Consider the following 22500-nt stretch of genomic DNA (forward strand, 5'->3'; position numbering starts at 1 on the left):
TTTTATCTCTTGATTTCTGTTCTTTTACTTGGAAGGTTTCTGTTATCCAGCCAGAGATGGCAGAGGTGGCCAAGGACACATCATGGGCCAGGGGCTGCCAAGGGTGAGCAGCCTAATGACACACAAACAATCCTGACTTGAAGAGTCTTTGTCCAAATTTCTCTCATAATCACAAATGGACTGGAAAAGACAATAGAATCAATTCACTAACCAAAGAAGGGCTAAAGCAATAATAAATTCAATTCTAGTATGATTTGCCTTGTACAATATAGATACAGTATGTAGGTACTAATGTGAATTTTGGATAACTTACCTGAATTGCATCTCCAAATCTTTTGGATAGTTGCTAACCTTTGCTACTAAAATCACTGTATTGTTTATTTAGGTGTCATACAATGAGAAAAAGAAAAGATACTAAAGTACTAGAAGAGAGGGTACTAAAGTTCTTACTGTAATTTCAAATCCTACCAGTGACTCAGGTTTTATAAAACTGAAAATGAGTTTCATTTCTATATAATAGAATTTAATTTATAAATTGAAGGCAGTAAGCATACCCATACAATTCTTAGATGATATGGTGTTTATTCCCTTCAGGTACTGCTGGCTGAGGCATGGGGATGGGTCTGTGAGTCCAGGACCACCTCTTGCCCTCCAGCAGGCATGGGTGCTCCATGGAATCACAGCACAGAGAGAAAACCAGGAGATAGGCCATCTGCTGCTTGTGTCATGCTAGCTCCAACAGGTGTGTGTTTAAACAAATATTTGATATTGTCCAGGAAAGACAGAGGGGTTTGTGCACATGTGTCTAAACTAGTCCTCTTCCCACAGCAGTGGGAATACAGCAGGGCATGGACTTTTGTTGGTTCCCTTCCCCTGGGCCTGGGTCCCACCAGGCTTTGGCTCAAGAGGCAGCTTTTGAGAAGATACCCAGTTTATTATTGGTGATGTCACAGGAGAGTCACTGGTTGTGTGGGACAGAAAGGCTGAGGGGAGTTTAGAGGAGGCTGTGGAAGGGCTGCAAAAAGCAGCACTTGTGCTTGGTGTAGGACTTTGACCCAGATTTTGATGTGCCTGCTGAACACATGCAGCACTGGAGGGCTGAGGATCAGAGACAGAGCCACGAGCACAGTGCCTTAGAATCACCACACCAAGAGCAAAACCCTCCCTGCCAGACAGGCACAGAGCCCTGGCTCGAAACACAATCCCCTACAGCATCCCACAACCTGCACCAAACAGCAGCAATGAGGTGGGTGACACAGGGCTTTCAGCACCCACAGGGCTGCCTGTGCCAGTTTGGCTGATGGAGGACAGAAGCTCATCTTTATCAAGGGGAGAGGGGTTTTCCCCAAATAGTTCTTCATTGTGTCCCCTCAAGACTCACTCTCAAATCACTGAAATCTCTCACTCTACAAACAATTATTTAAAAAATAAACGTAGGAAATGAGGTAACTCTGCCAAGCACCAAACCCCATGAATTCATTGCACCTAACACCAATCACTGCGTTCCTGTTAATATCCCTGCTGCTGTCCTTTCCTGTCGGACGGGCTGGGTGGCTGCAGACACAGCCTGGATGATGGCAGCCACATGCAGGGAGCTTCACCTCCTGCTTCTTGTCAGGCCTCTGGCAGCAACTCACAGCTTGGTAGCAGTAGAACGGAAAGTGCTGCTTCTCCCCACAAACCTCCTGTCCTTGGGTAAGGGTGGCTATTGACTCCACCATTTCTGCTCCTGCTCTGCTAAGGGCAGTTCTAAGAAAGCCTTGGCAAGAAACCTCCTTGCCACTCTCCCGGCTCCTTGCCCTCCGGAGGTTGGGACCCGATGATCCCGGCCGTGCCAGGCAGTGTCCAGCTGGGGCTGACCACACCACGTCCTGCCTGGGCTCCAGCAGCGGGCAGCGGGCACCGGGACGGGGGACGTGCCGTGAGCTGCCGTCGTGCCGGCGATGCCGTGGCCCCGGGATGCTCCTCGGCAGCACTCAATTCCCGACACAGCCACAGCTGCGGGAAACGCGCCTCTTCTGCGGAAAACAGCCGAGCCCGTGGGGGGCGCGGAGGGGACCCGGGACCGCGCCGCTCGGGGCCGCTCCGAGCGCCGGCGGCGCGTCCGTGCCCGCGGCCACCGGGTGCCACCGGGTGTCACCGGGTGTCACCGCCGCGGGCGAGCGCGGCGGGGCCGGGCCTGGCCGGGCCGCCGCCCCCCGGGCCGGCAGCGGGCAACACAGCGGGACCGGCGGCAGCGGCAGGATGGTGAGCGGGGCGGCGGGGCGGGCCGGGACAGACAGACAGACAGCTCCTACCGGGGGCCGACAGATAGACAGGTAGCTCCTGTTGGGGACACACAGGCAGACAGGTAGCTCCTGTCGTGGACAGACAGCTGCGGCCGGAGACAGACAGGCATCTCCTGCCGGGGACAGACGGACAGACAGACGGGCAGCCCCTGCCAGCCTGAGAGCAGGGGCTGAGCGCCTGCTGCCGCCGTGTCGGGACAGGGTGCTGACCCGCAGGCTTTGGGGCATTCGGACCGTATCATCCTTCGGCTGCTGCCGCTCTGACAGCGCTGCTCGGGCCGCTCTTTTAGCGTTTCCCGATCCCCAGTGGCGGGTCCGTCAGTGCTAAGGCAGAACCGCAGCAGTCGCGGCACGGCCGAGTCTCCGCAGATGCGGCAGCCGTGCGTGGCTGCTGTGCCCGCGCTGCAGCGCCGAGCTCCGGCCGCAGCCACGGCACAGCGCATCCCCGGCCGGCGGGGCCTCGGGCCCTTCTCTGCAAAACAGCGTTGGCTGTTTCTTCTCTTCTGCTGAATGCTTGTGAAACGCTGAGGAATAGGCTGCGCTGTTTACTGAAAGATACAATGGCTGTCAAACAATATTACTTTCTCTTTAGGCCGTCAAGCATTATTACTTTCTCTCTTGCAATATAAAATTAGCAGAGGAATCTGAAATACAAAATAGTGGTGTGTTGGGGCAGCACTTGAAAAACCAGTAGGTCTTTTCCATGTTCATATATTTGCTTTTGCAGTATGGATTTATAAACACATGCCTGAAGTCTTTGGTGGTTGAAAAGTATGGCGAAGAAACATGGGAAAAATTAAGGTAATGTGTTGCCAATAAACGTAGTGCATTGAAAGAAAATGCACAGGAATTCAGCAACAGAGGATGTAATTTCTCATTGGTAAATGGTAGCTGATGTGTATCTCAAGTAATTATTAGGAGTAACTAAGAGGGACAGTTTCTTGCCTTGTAACACTTCATCCTCTGATACTAATTTGTCCCAATTAATTTGTCATATCAGATAATTAAAGATGACATTTAGTCTTATAGACAATTTTGCAATAGACTCACTGGCTCAGCATGACAATATCGAGAAGTAATTACACTGAAAAGATGTCATCCTTAATATAAAGTCAGTTTAATTCCACTACTCTCAGAAAAGCAGCTAAATCATACATCATCTGGTTCCAATTCCCCTGCCATGAGCAGGGAACCTTCCACTAGACCAGGTTGCTCAAAGCCCCATTCAATCTGGCCTTGTATCATCTCTGGTTTTGTCTTGTCTTTATGAGCTATGTAGTATTTCCAAGATACATAAATGATATTTAGATACATACATATATTATCCATTGAAGCCAATATAAAAAAATCAGCAGGTTTGGGGAGCCTCAAAGAGCTGGATATTGTGGCCACATTGAATGACAAGCCAGTAGACCAGAAGACAAACTAAGAGTCCACTTGCTCTAGCACCCCACAGTAAGATGTCCTAATCCTTGATAGAGTTTTACCATAATGTGAAAAAGCAGAAATGGAGAGGTGGACACCGCCATTCAGCCATGTTAAAGCAATTTAATTAATTTAAAGCAATTTAATATTAAACTTACATCATTAGGTGAAGTAGTGTTTGCATTCACAGCAAACAGTACTTAAGAAATGCCAGTTGGGTCACCCAAGCGTGTTGTATTTCCAGCACTGCTGAAACAAGAATATTGTCTTCTCTGCTTTAGGCTGCAGGCTGGAGTCCAGGATTCTTTCTTGACTTTTGAGGTTTACAAAGATGAGATCACAATGCAGCTCGTCGACAAAGCCTGCAAAGTATTAGGTATGTGCTAGCATGCCTCAAAAATGAACCATCCTGGGTCAAGCCTGAGACTGCAGCCCAGGTTTTGTCTCCTGTGCCCTTGGGAATGTCTTCCCTGTATTGCAAATTTTCTGCCTTCATTCTTAATCCACCTGACAGCATTGCAAGAACTTGCAAACCTTTCTTATTTCTTAAGGCATCTTTATTTTGCCAGGTGTTCCTGCTGACACTGTTCTGAGCGAGTTTGGAAAGTATTTCTTTGAATTCTGTAAGCGCTCAGGCTATGACCACATGCTGAGGACACTGGGTGGAAATCTCTATGAGTTCATAGAGAACCTGGATGCATTGCACAGCTACCTGTCCCTTTCTTACCAGGCAAGTCCGAGTAGTAACTGCTGAGCAGGTATGGATGGACTCTGCCAGAGTTCATAACACAAGGAACAGCATCTCCTAGGTGTGAATAAATAATGAAAAAAATCACCAAAGCATGTTCTCCTACGTTCTGAGACAGATGACTCCGAAATGTTAGGACAATATCTAAAAATGATTAGTTTTGACTAGTCTTCAACATTAGGTATTATTTGGTACATTGGCTTTAAAGCATAGCAGATTTTCCTTCACAGGTGAGAATATTTAATTTTATGTTTTTCAGCTTATTCATATTACAGTTTATGTTATTAAGGCATGAGATGCTTTTATCAAAGTAGAATCCATCAGTAGTCTTTTTCAGAAAAAGATATTGAGATTTTGGGTTTGGTTTTGTTTGTTTTTTCCTCAGGAGATGAATGCACCATCTTTTAGAGTGGAAAAGAATGAAGATGGGTCAATGAATTTACATTACTATTCAGACAGAAGAGGTCTGTGCCATATTGTGCCAGGTAATGAGACAAAATGCAGAGTACAGATCAATGCAATATATATACAGAATAATCATATATTTGCAAATGCACTCAGAGTTCAGTATCTTTTTTCAGATGAGGACTGGCCATGGAATTGAAGCGTGGCAGCGTTCGGTCTCCAGACACCTGAACTCAGTATTTCCCTACTGCCTGATCACTCCTAGCTCCCAATAACTTTCATCAAAATGTACTGTATGACAACCCGGGCTGTAATTGTCCATTCTTGCTATAGAATTCCGTCCCTGGAAGAAGAATTAAAGTTCATGAAGTGTATTGTGTCTAACTGTTTATTAATTCTTGGTGACTCGTGCTTTTTAAATTACAGTGAAGTAGAAATTCTAGTTGAGTTCAAGACAGTCATCCACCCTGTAGTACATCCAATCTGTGAAACTCCTACTGAACCCTGCTCAAAACTGAATCTTTTATCCGAATTTACCAGAATCTCCTGAGCTGTAATTGTGCAAGGATTGGACAGCTATAGGTCTGTAAGAGAAGATCATATTCCTTTCTTTCATAAATAATGCTGAATTTAGAAGTTCATCAGAACTTCCCCCTTTGTCAAAACTCATTTAATATTGAAAGCACAGAAATATTTGGAATGTCAGACAGAGCTTTTGATGTCATTGTCCAGTATTTTGCCTAATACCTAATCAGAGATGAGAAACTGATTTTGCATCTGCATGAAAGGTATTTCCTTCCTTTCAAAATATAATATTCTTCAGCGATTGAAATAGATTGTATAGCAGAATTTCTTTAGACTCCCTGCACTTTTTGGGTTAATGGGAATTCATATTATTGCTCTATGGCTACTTGAACACATTCTTCAGAGATCCTGCTGGGCTGCTCCTAGTGAAAATAAGCATTTGTCCTCAGCCAAGGCAAAAGCAGCAGTATCTTTAAAGCTGACCTCCTGTGTGCATATTCTCATCATGGCAACGGTAGCAAGAACGACATGGGTTGCTTTCTTCTTCCAGAGTCCTTTGGAAAAGTGATTTCTGAAACAGTGAAATTCCACTGTGGGCCCTCTAAAAGGGGAATTGAAAAGGTTTTGTTCTTGGCAATACCTTGTCTTTTGTTTCTTCTTCAGGAATCATCAGTGCAGCAGCCCTGGATTTTTTTAACATTGAGATTTCAATGAAAATAGTCAATCAAACAGAAGAAGAAGAAAGAACTGGGAAAAAAGAACATATTGTTTTTCTTGTCACTCAAACCCCTCTATTTCCATGCAAGGAAAGAAGTGAATTTTCTTCCTCATCTCGATGTCTTGTTGACTCTGAAAAACAATTTGAGAACCAACTGAATAAAGAGGTATTTTAATATTCATATCAGCATATTACTAAAATATATTTAAAGTAAAATCACCTTTGAATTTCCCTTTGGATTTATTTCAACAGGACCTAGAAAAAGCCAAGAATGCAAATGGAGACAGAGGAAATTCTGTTTGTCCTGTTAAGAAAAGTCACTGGAAAACATTAAGAGGAATAATCACATTAGGAAAAGGTGAGCGATTGTTCAGAGAGAGCTTGTCATCATTTCTGAGTCTCTTCAGCAAGAAAGTCAGTAAGCCTCCCTATCCCCACCCACCCATCCATTTTGAAGTTACCATTTATATTTCCTCTGCAAGTTTTCAAAATGTTTCTGGTTAAGTTTCTTTCAGTTTGACATTGATGATCAAAGAAAAATTGCAGATAATAAGTATGCTTAGTAATGACAGATACTTAAATGGAATATGACCTGTCACTTTTGTCTCTTAAACAGGGCTTTCATCTGAAAAGTCTTCTTCTATAAAATGCCATTGTGTGGTAAATTTGATTCTTCATTGTCGTGTCACTTGGTTTAAGATGCTGAATTTAAAAGCATGTTTTTTAACTCGGTAGATACTATTCCGTTCCAAAACTATCAACTGTAGTAAATTTTGAAAGCCAAATTACATCCTCCGCTACCAAAAGTCTACTGCTAATCTAGCAATCTCTGTTCGTACCTCTATATATTAGATGTTTATATATGTTTATAAAATGGAAGGAATTTTTCAGAAGGAATGAAAATCTAGTTCAGTATTGCCAAGATGTTGTTTTTTTTTTTCTCTAAGTGTTTCTTAGGAGCTGGCAAAGTGTATTAAATCCACTTCTGGGCACATTTTTGTGGGATGTAGCTGTGTCGTATTGCTATGGCATCTGCAGATTCATAGAGGAGTAACATCTACAGTTGTTAATCTATTCTTATTTTTTCCACATAATCTCATGCATCTAGTGCTCTGTGGTTTTTGTGTGCTTAAGTTTTAAACACCCAGCCAACTCAGATTAGTTGCCAATCAGCTGTGGATTACACGGCAGAGCATTTAGCACAGATGTGTGCTCATTTCTGGGCCCACACACTGTGTGCTTTGTCTTCAGTCATTATGATCTAGGGTCCTGTTTCACTGAGTGGCAAAAAGTAATGCTGATGGGCTTTATGAGGTGCAGCCTGATTTAAAGACTATACATTTATTGCCACAGGTAAGCTCCTGAGAGGATTTGATCCTGTTTATCCCAAGAGCCTCTGGATTGACACCAAAACATTTTGCAATGGACTTCCTTTTCATATGGTTTTTGACAAAGAGGTAGGACAAGCATGTGGTCAGGGCCCTTAGTTTGCATAAACCTCGTAGTAATTTCCCTCTATTTTGACTGTCCTACAGTTCCCTGCTGCATGTGCTCTGTGTGCAGTGCACACTCACAGGATTTGCAGAAGTACTCTGTACAGAGACATGCAATAAACAAAGCAACTCTCTCTCTGGATCACTGCAGACAGGAATCTCCTTTGAATTTATTGAGTTTACCATGTCTGAAACAGCTGCAGAAATGCCAGCAAGGTTTATTGCAGCAGTCTATCTGTTACCAAATACTAAGCAGAATTTTTCGAGGTTTCTGGCCACCTTCCTGTCCCTGGATATACCAGAGACATGTCCCATCCTTTAAATTGGCTTTGCCAAGTTAGTCCCCTTCTCCTCCTATTAATCTATCCCAAGGCTTTGAGGGCTCTGCTGGCAGGTGAGGCTCTATGTGCTTCCTGAGACATGCTTCTGCTGGGAAAACCCAGCTACCTACCAAATCAGGCAGCATGCAGCCCCATCTAGGACCCAAAAATCTCTTTACCTTCTGGGGCAGGATTGAGTCTCCTCTCCTTTGCACACATACTCTGCAGCCCCCTGTCAGGGCTGCCCTCTGGATGGTTCCCAACTAGCCTGGGTTCCCACCAAGCTACAGCTCCTCTTGCTCCGAACTCGGTGGAGAGAATATTGGCTTAAGACAAGAGCAAAGAAAGGAGAAACTGAGGATGGGACAGCAGAAGAACGCTGACCACATTCCCCTCAGGGAACATGTTTTGATATCATGCTGATCGAGATTTCCAGAGCACACAACCTGCTTCGTGCTACTGTCCACATCAGCCAAAATACAGCGTCTTTAACCTTTCAAGAGGGCCATACTTTATGCATAATTTAATAAGATTACTAGTGTGCAAAGAAGACAAGTCCTACACCCATTCCTGGTAGCTGGGTCAGAGCTTCAATAACTGATGACAAGCAGAGAAGAACATTTCTGCAGAATTTAAGAGCTCACATATGGTCAGCAGAGTAAAGAAGAATGACTAAACCTTTACACCCAGTTAAGAGAAAGTAACCCATGGCATCTATTAGAAAATTAATATTTGCCAAGCCATTCTATGCCACAGTTATTTTCATTTTGGAATACAAGACACTCTGGTGTCTCTAACTTTCTCCTGCAGCTACCTGTTTGTTAGGCCTACACAAATGCAAGCAGGGATAATAGCAGGTAGTTTTGGGGATTTTTCACAATTGACAGGAAGGAACACTTAATTAACAACATTCTTTTCCTGGGGCTTTGCCTTGCTATAAAGGGCATGCATTCAGAGCTGTGTAGTAGCTACTAACAAGGTAGAAATTCTGCTCAGAAATAAGCCACATACTCTAGCAAGGCTTAGTGTGTGGAAATGTATAAACAGCAATCAGCTGTAGCTTGGTCTGAACCCAAAGGGACATGAATTGTAACACATGGCCTATGTTTTCTTTTTAAGCTCAAACTGAAGCAAGCTGGGGTGAGCATTCAAAAGATTGTACCTGGCCTTCAGACCATGGGCATCTGCTTGGATCAGTACTTCAGGATCGTTCACCCAGAAGTACCCTTTACCATCTCCAGCATTCAGAAATTCATCAACAGCCAATTTGTTTTCCAGACTAGAAGAGAGATGATGCCTGAGTCATGGAAAGAACGGCCAATGCTAGAGCTAAGAGGTACTTCACTGTTTTCAATAGCACGAGTGCTCATATTAAATCAGGAATTACACGGAGGTGCACTCCTGACCTCACTCAAGTCCTATAAATAGCCTTTGGGAGAGGAGATTACATGGTTCTGTTTAGAGAAACATGACATGCTTGTACACAAATTCTGCTATCACCTCACCAGATTTTGAAGGCTTTCAGTCAGAAACAACAACTTTGCTCCTATTTGAAAGGCTTAGAAATATGGTGGTTTTCTGATGCTGCAAAACCCACATGTGAATACATTATTTGTTCTTAATTTATGCCTTTGAGGGGATGTCGCGGGTTCGGTTTGTAACCGGGCGGAAACACCAATTTAGTGTAGTGGTTTGGTCCAAAATACTCATTACTGTTTATCTGCTGTGAGATAAGAATTAGGAGAAATGCAAAACAGGCACCAAACTTGAAAGAATATAAAGAAGTTTATTAACAGACCTAAAAGAAGAAAAAAAATTATACCACCTTCAGAACTCTCCTCCTCCCCCCACCTTCCTCCCTTCTCCCACTGACAATGTGAAAAGACAACCCTTGAGATGTTCAGTCTGTTTACCACTTCCATAATAACCTTGTTCAGTCCATTTAGAAAGAGAAGTCTCTTCTTGCTCATGCTATGAAAACATTATCACAACGAGACAGCCGCCCACTTCCAAATATTGTTCAGTCCATTTAGGAAGAGGAGTCTCTGCCTGCGTGTGAGTCCTTTCCCCCGACTTGCAGCTTTTCCCGCAACTGCTTTCGAGGGTCCACTCTTGAAGATTTTTGGGGTACAGTTTTAAGGTTGAGCCGTTCAGAAACAAAAACAGAGGCCCTTCTCCTTCCCTGGGAGCAAAGGGTCTTCATCATCTTCATCGTTAGGACTATCTCTGGGAGCATCTCTAGGAACTGAGGTTTTCTCCTTTCCCATTTGGAGCAAAAGTCCTCATCTGGTTCATCTCTACGGACTGAGGTTTTCTCCTTTCCCGTTTGGAGCAAAAGTCCTCATCTGGTTCATCTCTCCCTGTCCAAACTTCTCATGAAATTACAGCTGCGTCAGCATCTGCCTATCTCAGCGCAGGTGCTTTTGCTCACGAGTTGAACACTCCACCCCCCATATCTTCATGAAATTACAACAGGATACTCTGATATATCATAGCTTCACAACAGAATTTCAGCTTTAAGCATCTCCTCTCTCTCTTCCCTCAGGTTTTCAGCTCTTCACAGCAATAAAAGGGTTACTCTCACCTCAGCCTTGCAGCTTTGCAGCTGGAATGTTGTATTTTTCTTATCGCAGTGGAGAGGGGGGAGAGCCGAGCCGCTCCGGCTGCCCACGGCAAGGCAGTGGGGGGGGGGGTTCCACGGCTGGAACAGGTCCATGGCTCCAGGATGGCCGTGGCCCGGCCCGGCCTGGCCCAGGCAGGGCCTGGCCGGGCCCGCTGGCCCCCACACGGGGCCCGCAGCCACCTGTGCCAGCGCCGGAAACGAGAGAGAGCTTGGAGGGGGAGTTTGCCTATTCTTAAATGTGGATCACAGAGGTGATCACAACTTTAAGTGGCTTAGAGAATTGTCCATATTCAAACTGGCCAGCTGATAGGTTCTATCAGTTCCCAGAGGAAACTGTAAGCACCCCTTAGCAAGGACGTCCCTTCCGGGACTATGCTTGCTAACCTATGACAGGGGAGTTATTTGCTACTGGCTGGGTTTCAAATGTGATTAAAAATAGATTAGTTCTCTGTGCTTTTATTTTTTGTAGCACATTTTCAGATTCTGATTTCTGTCTTCACACCCGCCCCCCCCCAAAGCCACATAAGAGTTTACAAGTTAAAATTATCTCAGCAAAGAAGATACTGTATTTGCTTTATTTTTACTGAGAGGACTGAATATGGGATGATCCTCTGCTTGGTGTAATTAACTATAATGACATTTGCTTTAAGTGTTCTGTGACTTCAATTTTGCTTTTCTGAGCTATGTAATGTCACCTAATTTTCTCTTGTCTCCTTTCACCTTTATGTAATGAGTGTAAAATGTCGTATTCCTGAGATTCAGAAAAAACTAAGGGTTTAGGGAGACCTTGAAAAAAGTAATGCTACCAAAACAAGGAACTTTGACTAGTCATGGGTACAACTGTACTTTCTCTTATGCTTTGGGGGTTAATTCACATGGTATTTCTGATGTTTCAATCCTCTTACTTTTAAAGCTGTTCATCCAGTAGCCCTGGGGATGAGGTGAGGGAGAAAGAAAGAAACAGGAATTTCTAGATTGCTGTTTAGAAACCTATGATACTTGTGAAGCAAGATAATAATAATAATAATAATAATAATAATAATAATAATAATAATAATAATATACAAAGCAGAATCATAACCAAACCTCAACCAAAAACCAAAAAACTGAATCGCCCACCAAAAATCCTTTTTACCTTTCAGGCATTTTTGTAACTGCTTATTTAGATTATGATAGTGAGGGAAAGCTCCAGTTTCCAGGAAGGAAAGTGCCATTGACTTTACTGGGACACAAACTATGCGCTGTGAAATTAAACTTCAAATGTTTTGCTTAATCACTGTGAGTCTCAGTTCCCCTGTGCATGATTCTAACTGACTGGCTTCAGGAACAGCTCAAGACCAGGCAGTAGAGGAGGGGAAATGCAGAAGGGAGCAGAAAGGAGAGGAGAGATATTGTGAGCACTGGGGTTCCTCATGAGGAAGAGACCTGAGTCACAGCTGGGCTCTGCCCAGCACCTGCAGTGAGGGAGTGACTGCTTCCTGGGTCCTGGCATTTTGTTATTTGCCTAGTGTAGCTCCTCTGAAAATGTTCACCCCTAATTCACAGAAAACAAATTCCTGCGATCATCCAGACCCTACAGAAACCCACTGTCCTTGGAACTCATCCCCTAAAATTAACACCAGTAATGCTGAGCACCGTGTGAAAGGCCACACTGCTGAAAACCCTTGCCAACACTTGTTCCCCACAGGCCAGATGATGTGGATGGAGTCCCTTCAGTGCATGCTCTACCTCTGCTCACCTTTGCTTCGCACTTTGCATGAGCTGGAGGAGCGGCAGATGCACATCGCAGACATTGCCCCTCACGACGTGACCAGGGATTTGATTCTCCTCAATCAGCAGCGACTGGCAGAGATGGAGCTCTCAAACCAGCTGGAGAGGAAGAAGGAAGAGCTGAGGATCCTGTCAAAACACCTGGAGGAAGAGAAGAAGAAGACTGAAGCTCTGCTCTATGCCATGCTTCCCCAGCACGTGGCCAACCAGCTGAAAGAGGGGAAGCGAGTTGAGGCAGGTGAATGAACAGGATCATTTGGGATGTGGGATTTTTGCATTCGGAGATGGTGATAAAGAGACTGGGGTGCTGGCATAGCCCCTTTGCCACTGCTGTGGAGTCCTCTGTACTTGGTGACGTTCTTGGGTAGGAGGATGACCCAGACCCTTAATCTCGCTGATAATAAAAATTAGGCTATTCTTTCAAAGAAAGCTTTGGAAGCTCTTTGCCAGTATTGTTCTTTAGGTGGTGAAATGTGATAGTAGCTGCCCAGTCAGTGAAAAAATTCAGTGATCAACAGTAATCTGAGATTTTGGTTTTAACATGGATATACAGGAAAACAAGGGCTCAGAAGTGAAGGAAATGAAGAAAGTGGTGTTTCCTAGACTATTCTCTTAGTACCTCTGTAAACACAGAATCATGATGATTCCCATTGTTATTAAGGGTAGCAATTAAATGCCTAAATTCCCTTTAGTAAGTACATATATGAAACTAAGGATAACAAGCTAAGTGTATCCTGTATATGATGTATTCAGATCTCTGCGTTGAGATGTGCAATGATTCTTACATTTGATACAGTCTATATCGACACTCCTCCTTCGTCTCAGCACCCACTTATGAATATTACAACTGATAGGTCACTGGATGATCTGTGCAAACAAGTCTTGAACAGATACCATGATTGTCCAGCCATTGCAAGTACTTAACCACTGCTCTTTCTGCTCACAGGAGAGTTCAAGGAGTGCACTGTATTGTTCAGTGACGTGGTGACCTTTACCAACATTTGTGCCCAATGTGAGCCTATTCAGATAGTTCTCATGTTAAATTCAATGTACCTGAGATTTGACAGACTGACCACGGTGCATGACGTGTACAAGGTAGGTACTGTTCAAAAAAGGCTGTAGAAATTTTTGCTGTGTTTTTTGTTTTGCTTTGGTGGTTTTTTTTTTTGCTTTTAAATGTACTTAAATCCTCTTCAGCACAGCATGATTTTTTATAAATCATAAAATATTACCTATTTGTAGTGGCCACACAAACTGAAAAACAAGGGGAAGTGTGATTAAATCTGTTTAAAATTTTTGGACAGGAATGCAACTTCTGTCATAGACTAAAGTCTCTTTCCACAATGCTAATACCAGAATGGCTGTTTTTTCACGTATCTCTTTCCCTCCTATCTCAAATGCCTGTCCAACATGACTAATTTTCCTAGGTCCTTTATTTGAACTTTTTGTAAATAGGTCACTATCATTAAGTGTCACTCTGGTGGAAATTAACATTGTAAACAATACCCAGATAATACCCAGACTTTTTATTTATTTCATGGAGATCTTCAGCTATGGTATTGATCTCCTGCTGACCCCCAAAGAGCATCAATTAGACCTAGGCTGTAATGTACATGTGATCTCCAAACTGTGCTGGAAAGATCAGAGCACTGTCTGGCCTACTGTAATAGTGTCATTAACACTTCCAGAGTTACCAGACTTGATGTGCTGAAGAGCAGTTCCTAAGTTTCTGTCTGTTCCCAGCTCATTAAGTATTGAGGAAGGCAGAAATAGTAAAGGGTGAAATCCAGATCTCGTTCATTCCTTGCTCAGGCAAGGCTTGCAGTTCATCCCACATAAATTGTACTGGGAAATCAGAAGCATTTCTTCCTTGGCAAGGAATACGTATTCAATAATTGAAGCATTCAGGATATGGCTCACAGATTTTAGGATAGATTAGCATCATATTCTATGTAAATCATCCATCATGAGTAAATGATATGTCACTATAATAATCTCCTTTTGATGCCTGTATATAACTCCTATTAATATTGAAGGAGGTTACTGGGGTACAGAAAGCAAGGATGAGATTACTATTGCAGGGAATTGGAAAAGAAATGAAATAGTGGCATTGATCAAAGAAACTTGGCCCAAGCTTAAAACCATCTAAAGTTATGAATAAATCGTGTTAAATTAAATCTTCTACTATGGCTGAAAAATAATTAGGGTATCTATTTGCATTAGTAGCTTTTTACAGTTGTTTTTAATTTGTTACAGAAAATTACTGGCGTCACTGTGGGTTTGGCTATCTGATAGAAGGCATGGACAGGAACACATTCTTTGAGATTAATGTGCTGAACAGTTTTAAGTCATTATGTTAATGCACAAACCCAAATATTACATTATGTTTCCACTGTCCTATTGGTGTTAATTTTTAAGAAAGCCAATCAATCTAATCTAAAAGCTCTCTTGTTTACTGATGATAAATGGCCAGTGAAGTCTCGTAAGAGCAGTAAAAAAAATTTCATTACCATGTAACAGGCTTTTACAGTGGGTTTTAAACATTAAAGAATTCCCTGTTTCATACAGGTCTGTTCTATTTCCAGCAAAATTTCTGATACAGGAACAAAATCCAAAGTATTTCTCTTACTTTTGCATGTATTTCAAGGAGACTGGATGCCTGAAGGAGGACAAACCCTTCAGCATATGTGTCACAGGCTGCAGCTGTTGTGGGAAAACAGCTGGTTGTAGGGAAGGATGCTCCCAAATTGCTTAGCTCACACTGTGCTCTGTGACATCCTGGAGATTGGAGGTTCCTTAATTTCACGTGAACCCCTTAATCATAATCAGCCGTGAATAGGCTCCCTTGCTTTATTATGACTTTTTAAAAAATAAATCTCTCCTAAATAAGAAATACGCTTTTAGCACCAATTGTGAATTAGAGCTAATTAATATCACTCATCTATCATGTAACCTCCTGGCTCAGGAGGCTGTGCCTTGGGTTAGCTCTCTGCATGTGGGTCTGCCCTGCATAAGAGGAAGGCAAACAGTCTGACACTTGCACAGCAGCCCTTTCTCCTTAGCGTCTCTCACACTGATATCTAAAGTGGGTCAAGTGAGCAGGGACAGAATGTGTTGAAATTTTTAGTGTGGAGTGAAGGAAAGGATCTCCATCTCAAGGAAACTCACGTGTGCTAGAGCTTTTCAGTGACTGGAAACAACTTTTAAGAGAAAGGGGCAGCTGGTGCAGATAAGAAGAGCCCTGAACAGCAAAACACTAACCTGAGTGAGATATACCTGGCATGCTCATGTGTTTGTCCCTCTCAATTAAAGGTGGAGACGATTGGAGATGCCTACATGGTCGTAGGTGGGGTCCCTGTGCCTGTACCCACTCATGCTGAGCGAGTTGCTAATTTTGCCTTGGGCATGATAATGGCAGCCAAAGGAGTGCAGAACCCAATTTCTGGAAATCCTATCCAAGTAAGTTAACACAAAGGTGCATCTGTGTCTGTCTGCTTCTCGTGCTGAGCTTCTGGTTAATGTATTGCAGCAGCACCTCAAACAGCTGCTTCTGACTCCTCTGTGGCTTTGGGCAAGGCCCACATGGGCATATTTTTCATGAAGAGTGTCTCCCTGTGGATATTTGATATCATACTGGTGTCCAGTGTTGTGTTGAGATGAACTGGATAGCATTAAGAAAGATGTTAAATAACAAGTGACATTTTTGGGGGGTGTTTTATGTCTTTGTAAAGATTCGAGTTGGGATCCATACAGGTCCTGTCTTGGCTGGGGTTGTTGGAGAAAAGATGCCTCGTTACTGCTTGTTTGGAGACACAGTGAATATTGCTTCCCGCATGGAGAGCCACGGTGTCCCGAGCAAAATTCACCTGAGCTCCAGTGCCTATCAGTGAGTAACTGCATTGGAAACTTTACCTGTTCAAATCCGTGCTGAAATCCACTGCCTTGGTAGCTGCACCTTTCAGTGTAGATGGTGCTTAGTCACTCATTTAAGCAGCTTGTAAAGGAAAGTCACTGCTTGTAAAGAGCTTGATTTTCTCTATTTATTCCAAATGTACTTTTATATAGAAGCAGAGGTTTGAGAGTCTCCATCCAAGAGAGCAAAATATTAAAAAAAAAAATAAATTGTGACAGCTTAGTTGGAAGTACTGATAAATTGATGTAGATGCTAGAAAGACAATCAGAACATTTAGAATGTTTATTAACAAAAGCTTTAAAATCCCTCTCTTTGAGTACCATAATTTGTAGTGAAACAGTTTTATTTACACTTACTATGGATAAACTGCATACACAGCTATCTTCTTCATGCTGTAATTTACTCTCCAGAAACTCATGTTCATAAAAAATTAATACTGTATTTTCAAGAACTTTATGTATGCATAAAATCTGTGTGCAAAAGTGGAAGCAAAGACAAACTATAAAGGAAGTAGTGCAACAGCATTTTCTGGGCACACAGGAATGATGTTGGGAAAATGAGAACTCAGCTGGCACTGAAATGGGCAACAAAGTTCAAAGGCAGTCAGAGGAGCTTCTGCAATGTTAGAATATAAACAGACACATGGACCTGCTGTGGCAGGTGATTCAGTGACAGTGCCCTGAAGAAAGGCTGAGTTACTCAAGGCCTTTCTTGCCTTGGTCTTCATTGATGAGATCTTCAAGGTCCCTGCACCAAGAGTCAGGGTCCAAGGAGTAAGTGAACTATAAGTATTGGAAGAGGATCAGAGCAGGGGTCTTTTGAGACACCTCAGTCTACAGAAATGTGAGAGAGCAGAAGGGATCTGAGGTAATGAGAGAGCTGGGCGATGGCACTGCAGAGCTGGTGGCTGTCAGCTTTGGAAGGCCCTGACTGTCAGCACCGTAGCAGCTGAAGAAAGCCAGATGCTACAGCTGCATGGAAAAATGGCAAGGGGGACAGGGTGAAACTGGAGGCTGATAAGCCTCGTGTCAGTCCCAGTGAAAATCAAATGGCCATTTTTGAACACATGAAAAAGGCAATTGGGAATAGCAAGTCTGGATGTAAAATAAGTAAGTCTGGATGTAGAATAAGTAAATCATGCTTGATGGACCTGATTGCCTTCTCTGATGAAATGACTGGGGATAATTCTGTCTAGCTGATATTGGCTGCCTCAGTTCTTAAGTTCTATTTACTGGTCAATAAGAACCCTCCACCCTACTGAAGTATTTGACTATGTGATCCATTAATTTTGATCAGGCTGTATGTGTAAAGCTATGAAAGCACAACAGGCTTGAATAAACAGTTGAAACAAATCCTGAGTTGTTCACAAATTGAGACTCTTTTCCCCAGACTGTTGTGATTTGATCACTCAGCTCTTTTAAAACATCAGTGTCACTTTTATTTGTCTTGAATTTTCATGTTCGTTTTGCTTCTCATACTTTAGGTGCCTAAAATACAAGAATTTTGAGATTACTGAAAGAGGAGAAATAGAAGTAAAAGGCAAAGGGAAAATGCACACATACTTCCTCATTAGAAATAAATCTGCAACTGAGAATGAGATTATGGGAAGGCCTATGAAAGATTTAGATTCTGGCCATGAATCTGTTCAGTCCCTTCCAGAAGGCAAGACTGAAACAATACCAAGTTCTCATCAGCCAGGTAGAGTCAACACGTATTTTCTTCCTTGAACAAATGAGCATTAATACAATCCAATTAAATGTCCTTTTGTGTTGTTCTTTCAGCTACTCAGACTCAGCCAGAAAAGGACCAGACCCCAGCTATTGCAATGAAATATGTTGATGGCCCCACAGATGCACAAAACAGCTTCAAAAGAAGAAATCAGATGAAAGTTGGAGATCTAACAGGTAGTTATTTGGTTACCATCTCACAAAGACCACAGAACTAGGAAGTAACTGAGGCTTAATCTTACAAGTTCTTTATATTCGTCTTCTGAATAACTATTGTTTTACTTGAGCCAGAAATTCATGCCAACATACACACATCACCCTTCTGCACACTCTTTAGGGCCCGACAAATTTCACCTTTGGAGCAATCCCAGGTGTTGATTGTGCACTAGGGAGAAAGAAGCTGACAGAGCTGTCAAACCCCAGAGCCCTTCTGGCTGTGCAAATAGAATTGATAAACGTTAGACAGCTCTGCACAGGGACAGAGCCATGAACTGTTCAGGTACACATCTTTTCCTAGAAAAAGTGTAGTTATGGGGAAGCCTTACCTACTCAAGAGAGACCTCAGTCCTCAAGCCAGACTGCTGCAGGAGTCAGAAGGATTTAATGCCATGCTCATGTTCTGTGACCAAAGTTCATTCTCCTTTGAAGCAGCTGATGCTGAAAGATAATAGATTTGATGCCATAACAATCTAATTCAGCAAGTCTTGTAGTTCTATTTCTGTGTTTTGTGGATTTTATAAAGACTAAATATGTTGTCACTAATTACTAGAAAATATTTTACTGCCTTCCCTCCCACCTACTTAGATGTGGTAGTTAATCCAGTATGTGGTGTGCTGACAAACAGAAACCTCGCTGGTCCTTAAAAACTCACACTTCAGGCGTGTTTCCTTGCAGGCAAAACTTGTGATTCCAAAAGCGATGGGAGTCTCCATGGCAACCAGCAAGCAGATGATAGTTCTCGTCCTCCAAACCAGGGAAGAGTCAAACCTGCTGCTGAAGAGCCACAGAATAGAAATGTTCGCTCTAATTTTTGCACTTTACTCTAAGTTTCTTACTTTTACATTAAACAGAGAAATTTTATTATGATTTTGTGCATTTTGCTGTTATGGGACTGATTTTGTATATGAGTACCACATGATTTTGTAAAAAAAAAAGAAAAAAGACATTTCATCACAGTTTTCAGTAAAAATAAAACAGTGGAGGAAATTTTTTTTAATCAATCTACATGGGCCATATAATACTCCCAGTGGCGGAAGAAACCCTTGCAAGATGCTTTGAAGATGCATTTTCAGCCTGTGCCACATCTTTGAATATCCTTGTGCAAAAATCTTGTGTTGGTATCTGATGCAGCAATCGAGAAAGAGGTGACTCATCCAGCCAGAAATATTCCTACTCAAATGAGCACTTGCCATAAAAGAAACATTCCCTGAAGTGACCATCTGTCTTGACTCCAGCACAGCCAACAACTTCCCCATGTAAGGTTAGCAGAGTTACATCTGCATTTTAACTGCAATAACAGCTTCATCTCTTAACAGGTCTTTTGTTGGGTAAAGGCATCATGAAGTAGAAGTGCAGAATAGATTTAAAACAACCTGTATTTTTGCATCCTGAGGAGGGAATAATATCTACTTGATAGCATGCAACAGTAAAAAAGAGCACCTGTGATCTCTGAACCAGCCATACATGCTGTGCATAGAAGGACATGGAAATGGTGGAGTTACAAAGCATCAGATTTGTCACAACACTGAAGGACTGTTCGAGGCCTACAACCTATTTGAGACCTTCAAATGAGTTTCAAGTTTATTTCTCGTTTTGTCAGCCCAGCTAATAAAAAAAAACAAATTTCAGGACTGCAGAAGGAGACTGTCAGTGCTGGAATTAATGTTGCTAATATAATTGAAAACAACAGCATTCAAGATCAACATTACTCACCTGGTGTCAGAGGCTGCTCAGCTGAAATACTTCCATGCTGATGTACTCTTAAATTATACCTGATCAGAAATAGCAGAGAAAAATTGAAGTTCATCTGTCAGGGATTTCAGACAGAAGAGCAAAAATACAATGGATATAAAGGTTGTAGATAATTTGGTGCATCATAAATTGTGCTCTCACTCCTATAAATGGATCCTGGAGTAGGTGGGTTACTTTGACAGAAGATGTGCCCTGCACACTGATTTATTACCTCTGGGTGTGGATTCAGCGACTAAGGATGCAGGCATGAGACTAATGTGAACTTTGAGCAAAATCTCACTGGAGAAGGTGATAATGTTACTCCTCTCTAACAGTCTGGTGCATCACATTTCCACCTCTGTGTCTGCAGCCAGAACAAAGCTCTTTAAACAGCAGACAGAGAGCTAAGACTGATGAAAGGCATCTCCTCCTCTTTATGCTATAGCCAGATGAAATTTCACCTGGTTAGATTTTTTTTTTTCAAATCTGAGACAGGAGCTCCATAGTCCAGGATCTCTGTCTAAATGAGCAATTAGTGCAATTAGAGCAGCAGAGGAGGATGCACAGAGTAAAACCATCAGTGCTGTTCTCCACACCAGAGGTGTTCAGGGGATTTGCTAGGTGTGGTCCCATGCAATAATACCTGTTAGCTTTTGGAGCACCTCATAAGCACATCCTCTGACTTAGTTTCATCCAGAAGAAATCCATTCTCGTGCTGTGAGACCACTTTACAGTGAGAAACAAAGTATGGTGAGTGGCTTTGAGCAGGAAATTCACTCAGGAGTGTACTCCTGACTGGCTGAAATGCTGTTGTAGGCACACCCTGTAACAGGAGGACTTTCCACCATACAGCTGAGCAGCACCATTGAGGGAGTTCAATTTTATGAATGGAAAGCTTTATTTATTTATTTGGATATTGTTATCTAGGTATTCTTCATTATTTTGGCAAGGGAGAAATCTACTGTATGTTGATGCTGCATCTGAGGGTTATAATTGCTAAGTTGGGTATCAAGATTTCAAACACTGGACTCTGTGCTACCCTCAGACACACAATATCACCTTCACCCCTGGTAATGCCTCTCCATTGTCCCAGTGCTTTTTTGTGTTTCTGTACTACGACCATAGCTTTAAGAAGACTTTCTGGAAGAATGGGAATACTCAATTTCTCTCTCACTCACAATGATGTAAAAGTGAAGTACAGGTTAAATCAGCACTGTCCCAATGACTGAAGTCAAGAAGGAGCTCTGACAAGACTTGTGTCTCCAGCCTAGAGATGTGTTTCAGCACTCTTGACTAGTCATGCTGATGGAATGGAGAACACATCATTAACAAATGGCAGTGGAGGACTCTGTCATTATTGGCATTTGCTGTGGAGATATAAAGCCACTTTAGTCCCAAGCAAAAGTGTGACACAGGAGTTTACGTCTCTCCGTGGCCAGTGTGAACACAGCAGGGACGCTCTTTCTGTCTCTGCTGCTCTTGCAGTCCCACACCTGTGTGGCTGAACAGCACTGGCCACTTCTCTGAAAAAAAGAATTTCCAGCTGGAAATGGTCCAACCAGTCTGGCCATCCATGAATAGGGTCTGGTATACATTCTGGGGTTTAATATAGATATATTACAGAGTAGTTTTAGGTAGAAGCCCAGAGCTCCTCTGAACTTGTATGGATCATCTTGGGAAGAAGAAAGAAAAGAATCATGGCTTAATTGCTGCCAGTATCTCTCTGTCCTTTAACACTCACTTTGCTTAAACCTGCCCTTCTTGCACTGAACAATCTATGGATGTTTAATATTGGAATGTTTTAACTGCCAGTAAGTGCTCCATGGTAAGTTACTTCATGCTGTACTGTGGTAAAAATGATGTGCTCTGTGGCATCTGCTACAATCTGGTTCTCCTGGAGGTGCAGAGCTGGGTCAAATCTGTACAACTGCTTCTAAAAATTAATGTGTCTGTGCATCATCATGTGTTCTTAAATCTGTAGGCACTGCTAAAGTCTGCAAAATATAATTCAAAAATAAATCTTTTCATTAATATACTGACTGCCATCTGTCAATGACTACTTTGATTCCTTTTCCCTTCCACCTTTTCTGTTCTCTTTTTCCTCTAGGCCTACAAAAGTGCACAGTCTTTGTGTCACTCATGTATATACAGTGAATTGACACAAAAAGGGTGAGAGAAGAGAACTGCTGCTTCATGGAAGCTGAAGCTTAGAAAAATTTAAAGTTGAGATTTTGAAAGCTTTCTAAAGCATATGGATTCCCAAACCCCATTAAATCTGGTGTTAAAACCTTAACTGTAAAAGTTTGGGTACCTTAAAGGTCCAGGGACCAGATTTTTCAAAGACTTTTGTTACTTTCCTAAGTGAAAACAACTGGATTTAGGTGCTTAACTGAACACATATGCAGTGTTTAGTTCCCAAAAATTATGCTTTCCTTAAAACATTTGAAAAGCACTTCCCTGTAAAGCCTTCTAAAATGGCCTGTTTAACTAAACTTTCCAAACTGGAACCTCATTTGCCAGAAGTCATTGATTCATTACTTCTGACATTACAATGCAACTCTGTATGGATCCAAGCTGAACATAAAAATACACAAA

General features: G+C 42.5%; 1 protein-coding gene across 1 annotated transcript; it reads left to right on the plus strand.

Annotated features, from left to right (window-relative positions):
- Positions 1 to 1707: 1707 nt before the first annotated feature.
- Positions 1708 to 21944, plus strand: LOC121671111 (guanylate cyclase soluble subunit beta-2-like). The gene is made up of 16 exons (XM_042042353.1): positions 1708 to 2247; positions 3016 to 3089; positions 3995 to 4089; positions 4283 to 4443; positions 4847 to 4946; positions 6055 to 6275; positions 6362 to 6467; positions 7463 to 7566; positions 9042 to 9258; positions 12233 to 12553; positions 13262 to 13410; positions 15628 to 15774; positions 16047 to 16201; positions 17712 to 17926; positions 18010 to 18132; positions 18850 to 21944. Exons 1-16 carry the CDS (start codon positions 1960 to 1962, stop codon positions 18999 to 19001), a joined length of 2628 nt encoding a protein of 875 aa, XP_041898287.1. The 5' UTR covers positions 1708 to 1959; the 3' UTR covers positions 19002 to 21944.
- Positions 21945 to 22500: the final 556 nt, after the last annotated feature.

The sequence above is a fragment of the Corvus kubaryi genome, unplaced genomic scaffold (genome assembly GCF_017639235.1).
Source record: "Corvus kubaryi isolate FWS band 111438036 unplaced genomic scaffold, C.kubaryi_AGA036_p1.0 37397, whole genome shotgun sequence".
In the NCBI taxonomy this organism is placed as follows: domain Eukaryota; kingdom Metazoa; phylum Chordata; class Aves; order Passeriformes; family Corvidae; genus Corvus; species Corvus kubaryi.

Bases quoted from the DNA above. Each gene is read 5' to 3' on its own strand.
- LOC121671111 (XM_042042353.1), top strand. From the start codon at position 1,960: ATGCTCCTCGGCAGCACTCAATTCCCGACACAGCCACAGCTGCGGGAA. The intron at 4,090-4,282 runs GTATGTGCTAGC...TTATTTTGCCAG, and splicing joins CAAAGCCTGCAAAGTATTAG to GTGTTCCTGCTGACACTGTT. The intron at 18,133-18,849 runs GTAGTTATTTGG...GTTTCCTTGCAG, and splicing joins GAAAGTTGGAGATCTAACAG to GCAAAACTTGTGATTCCAAA.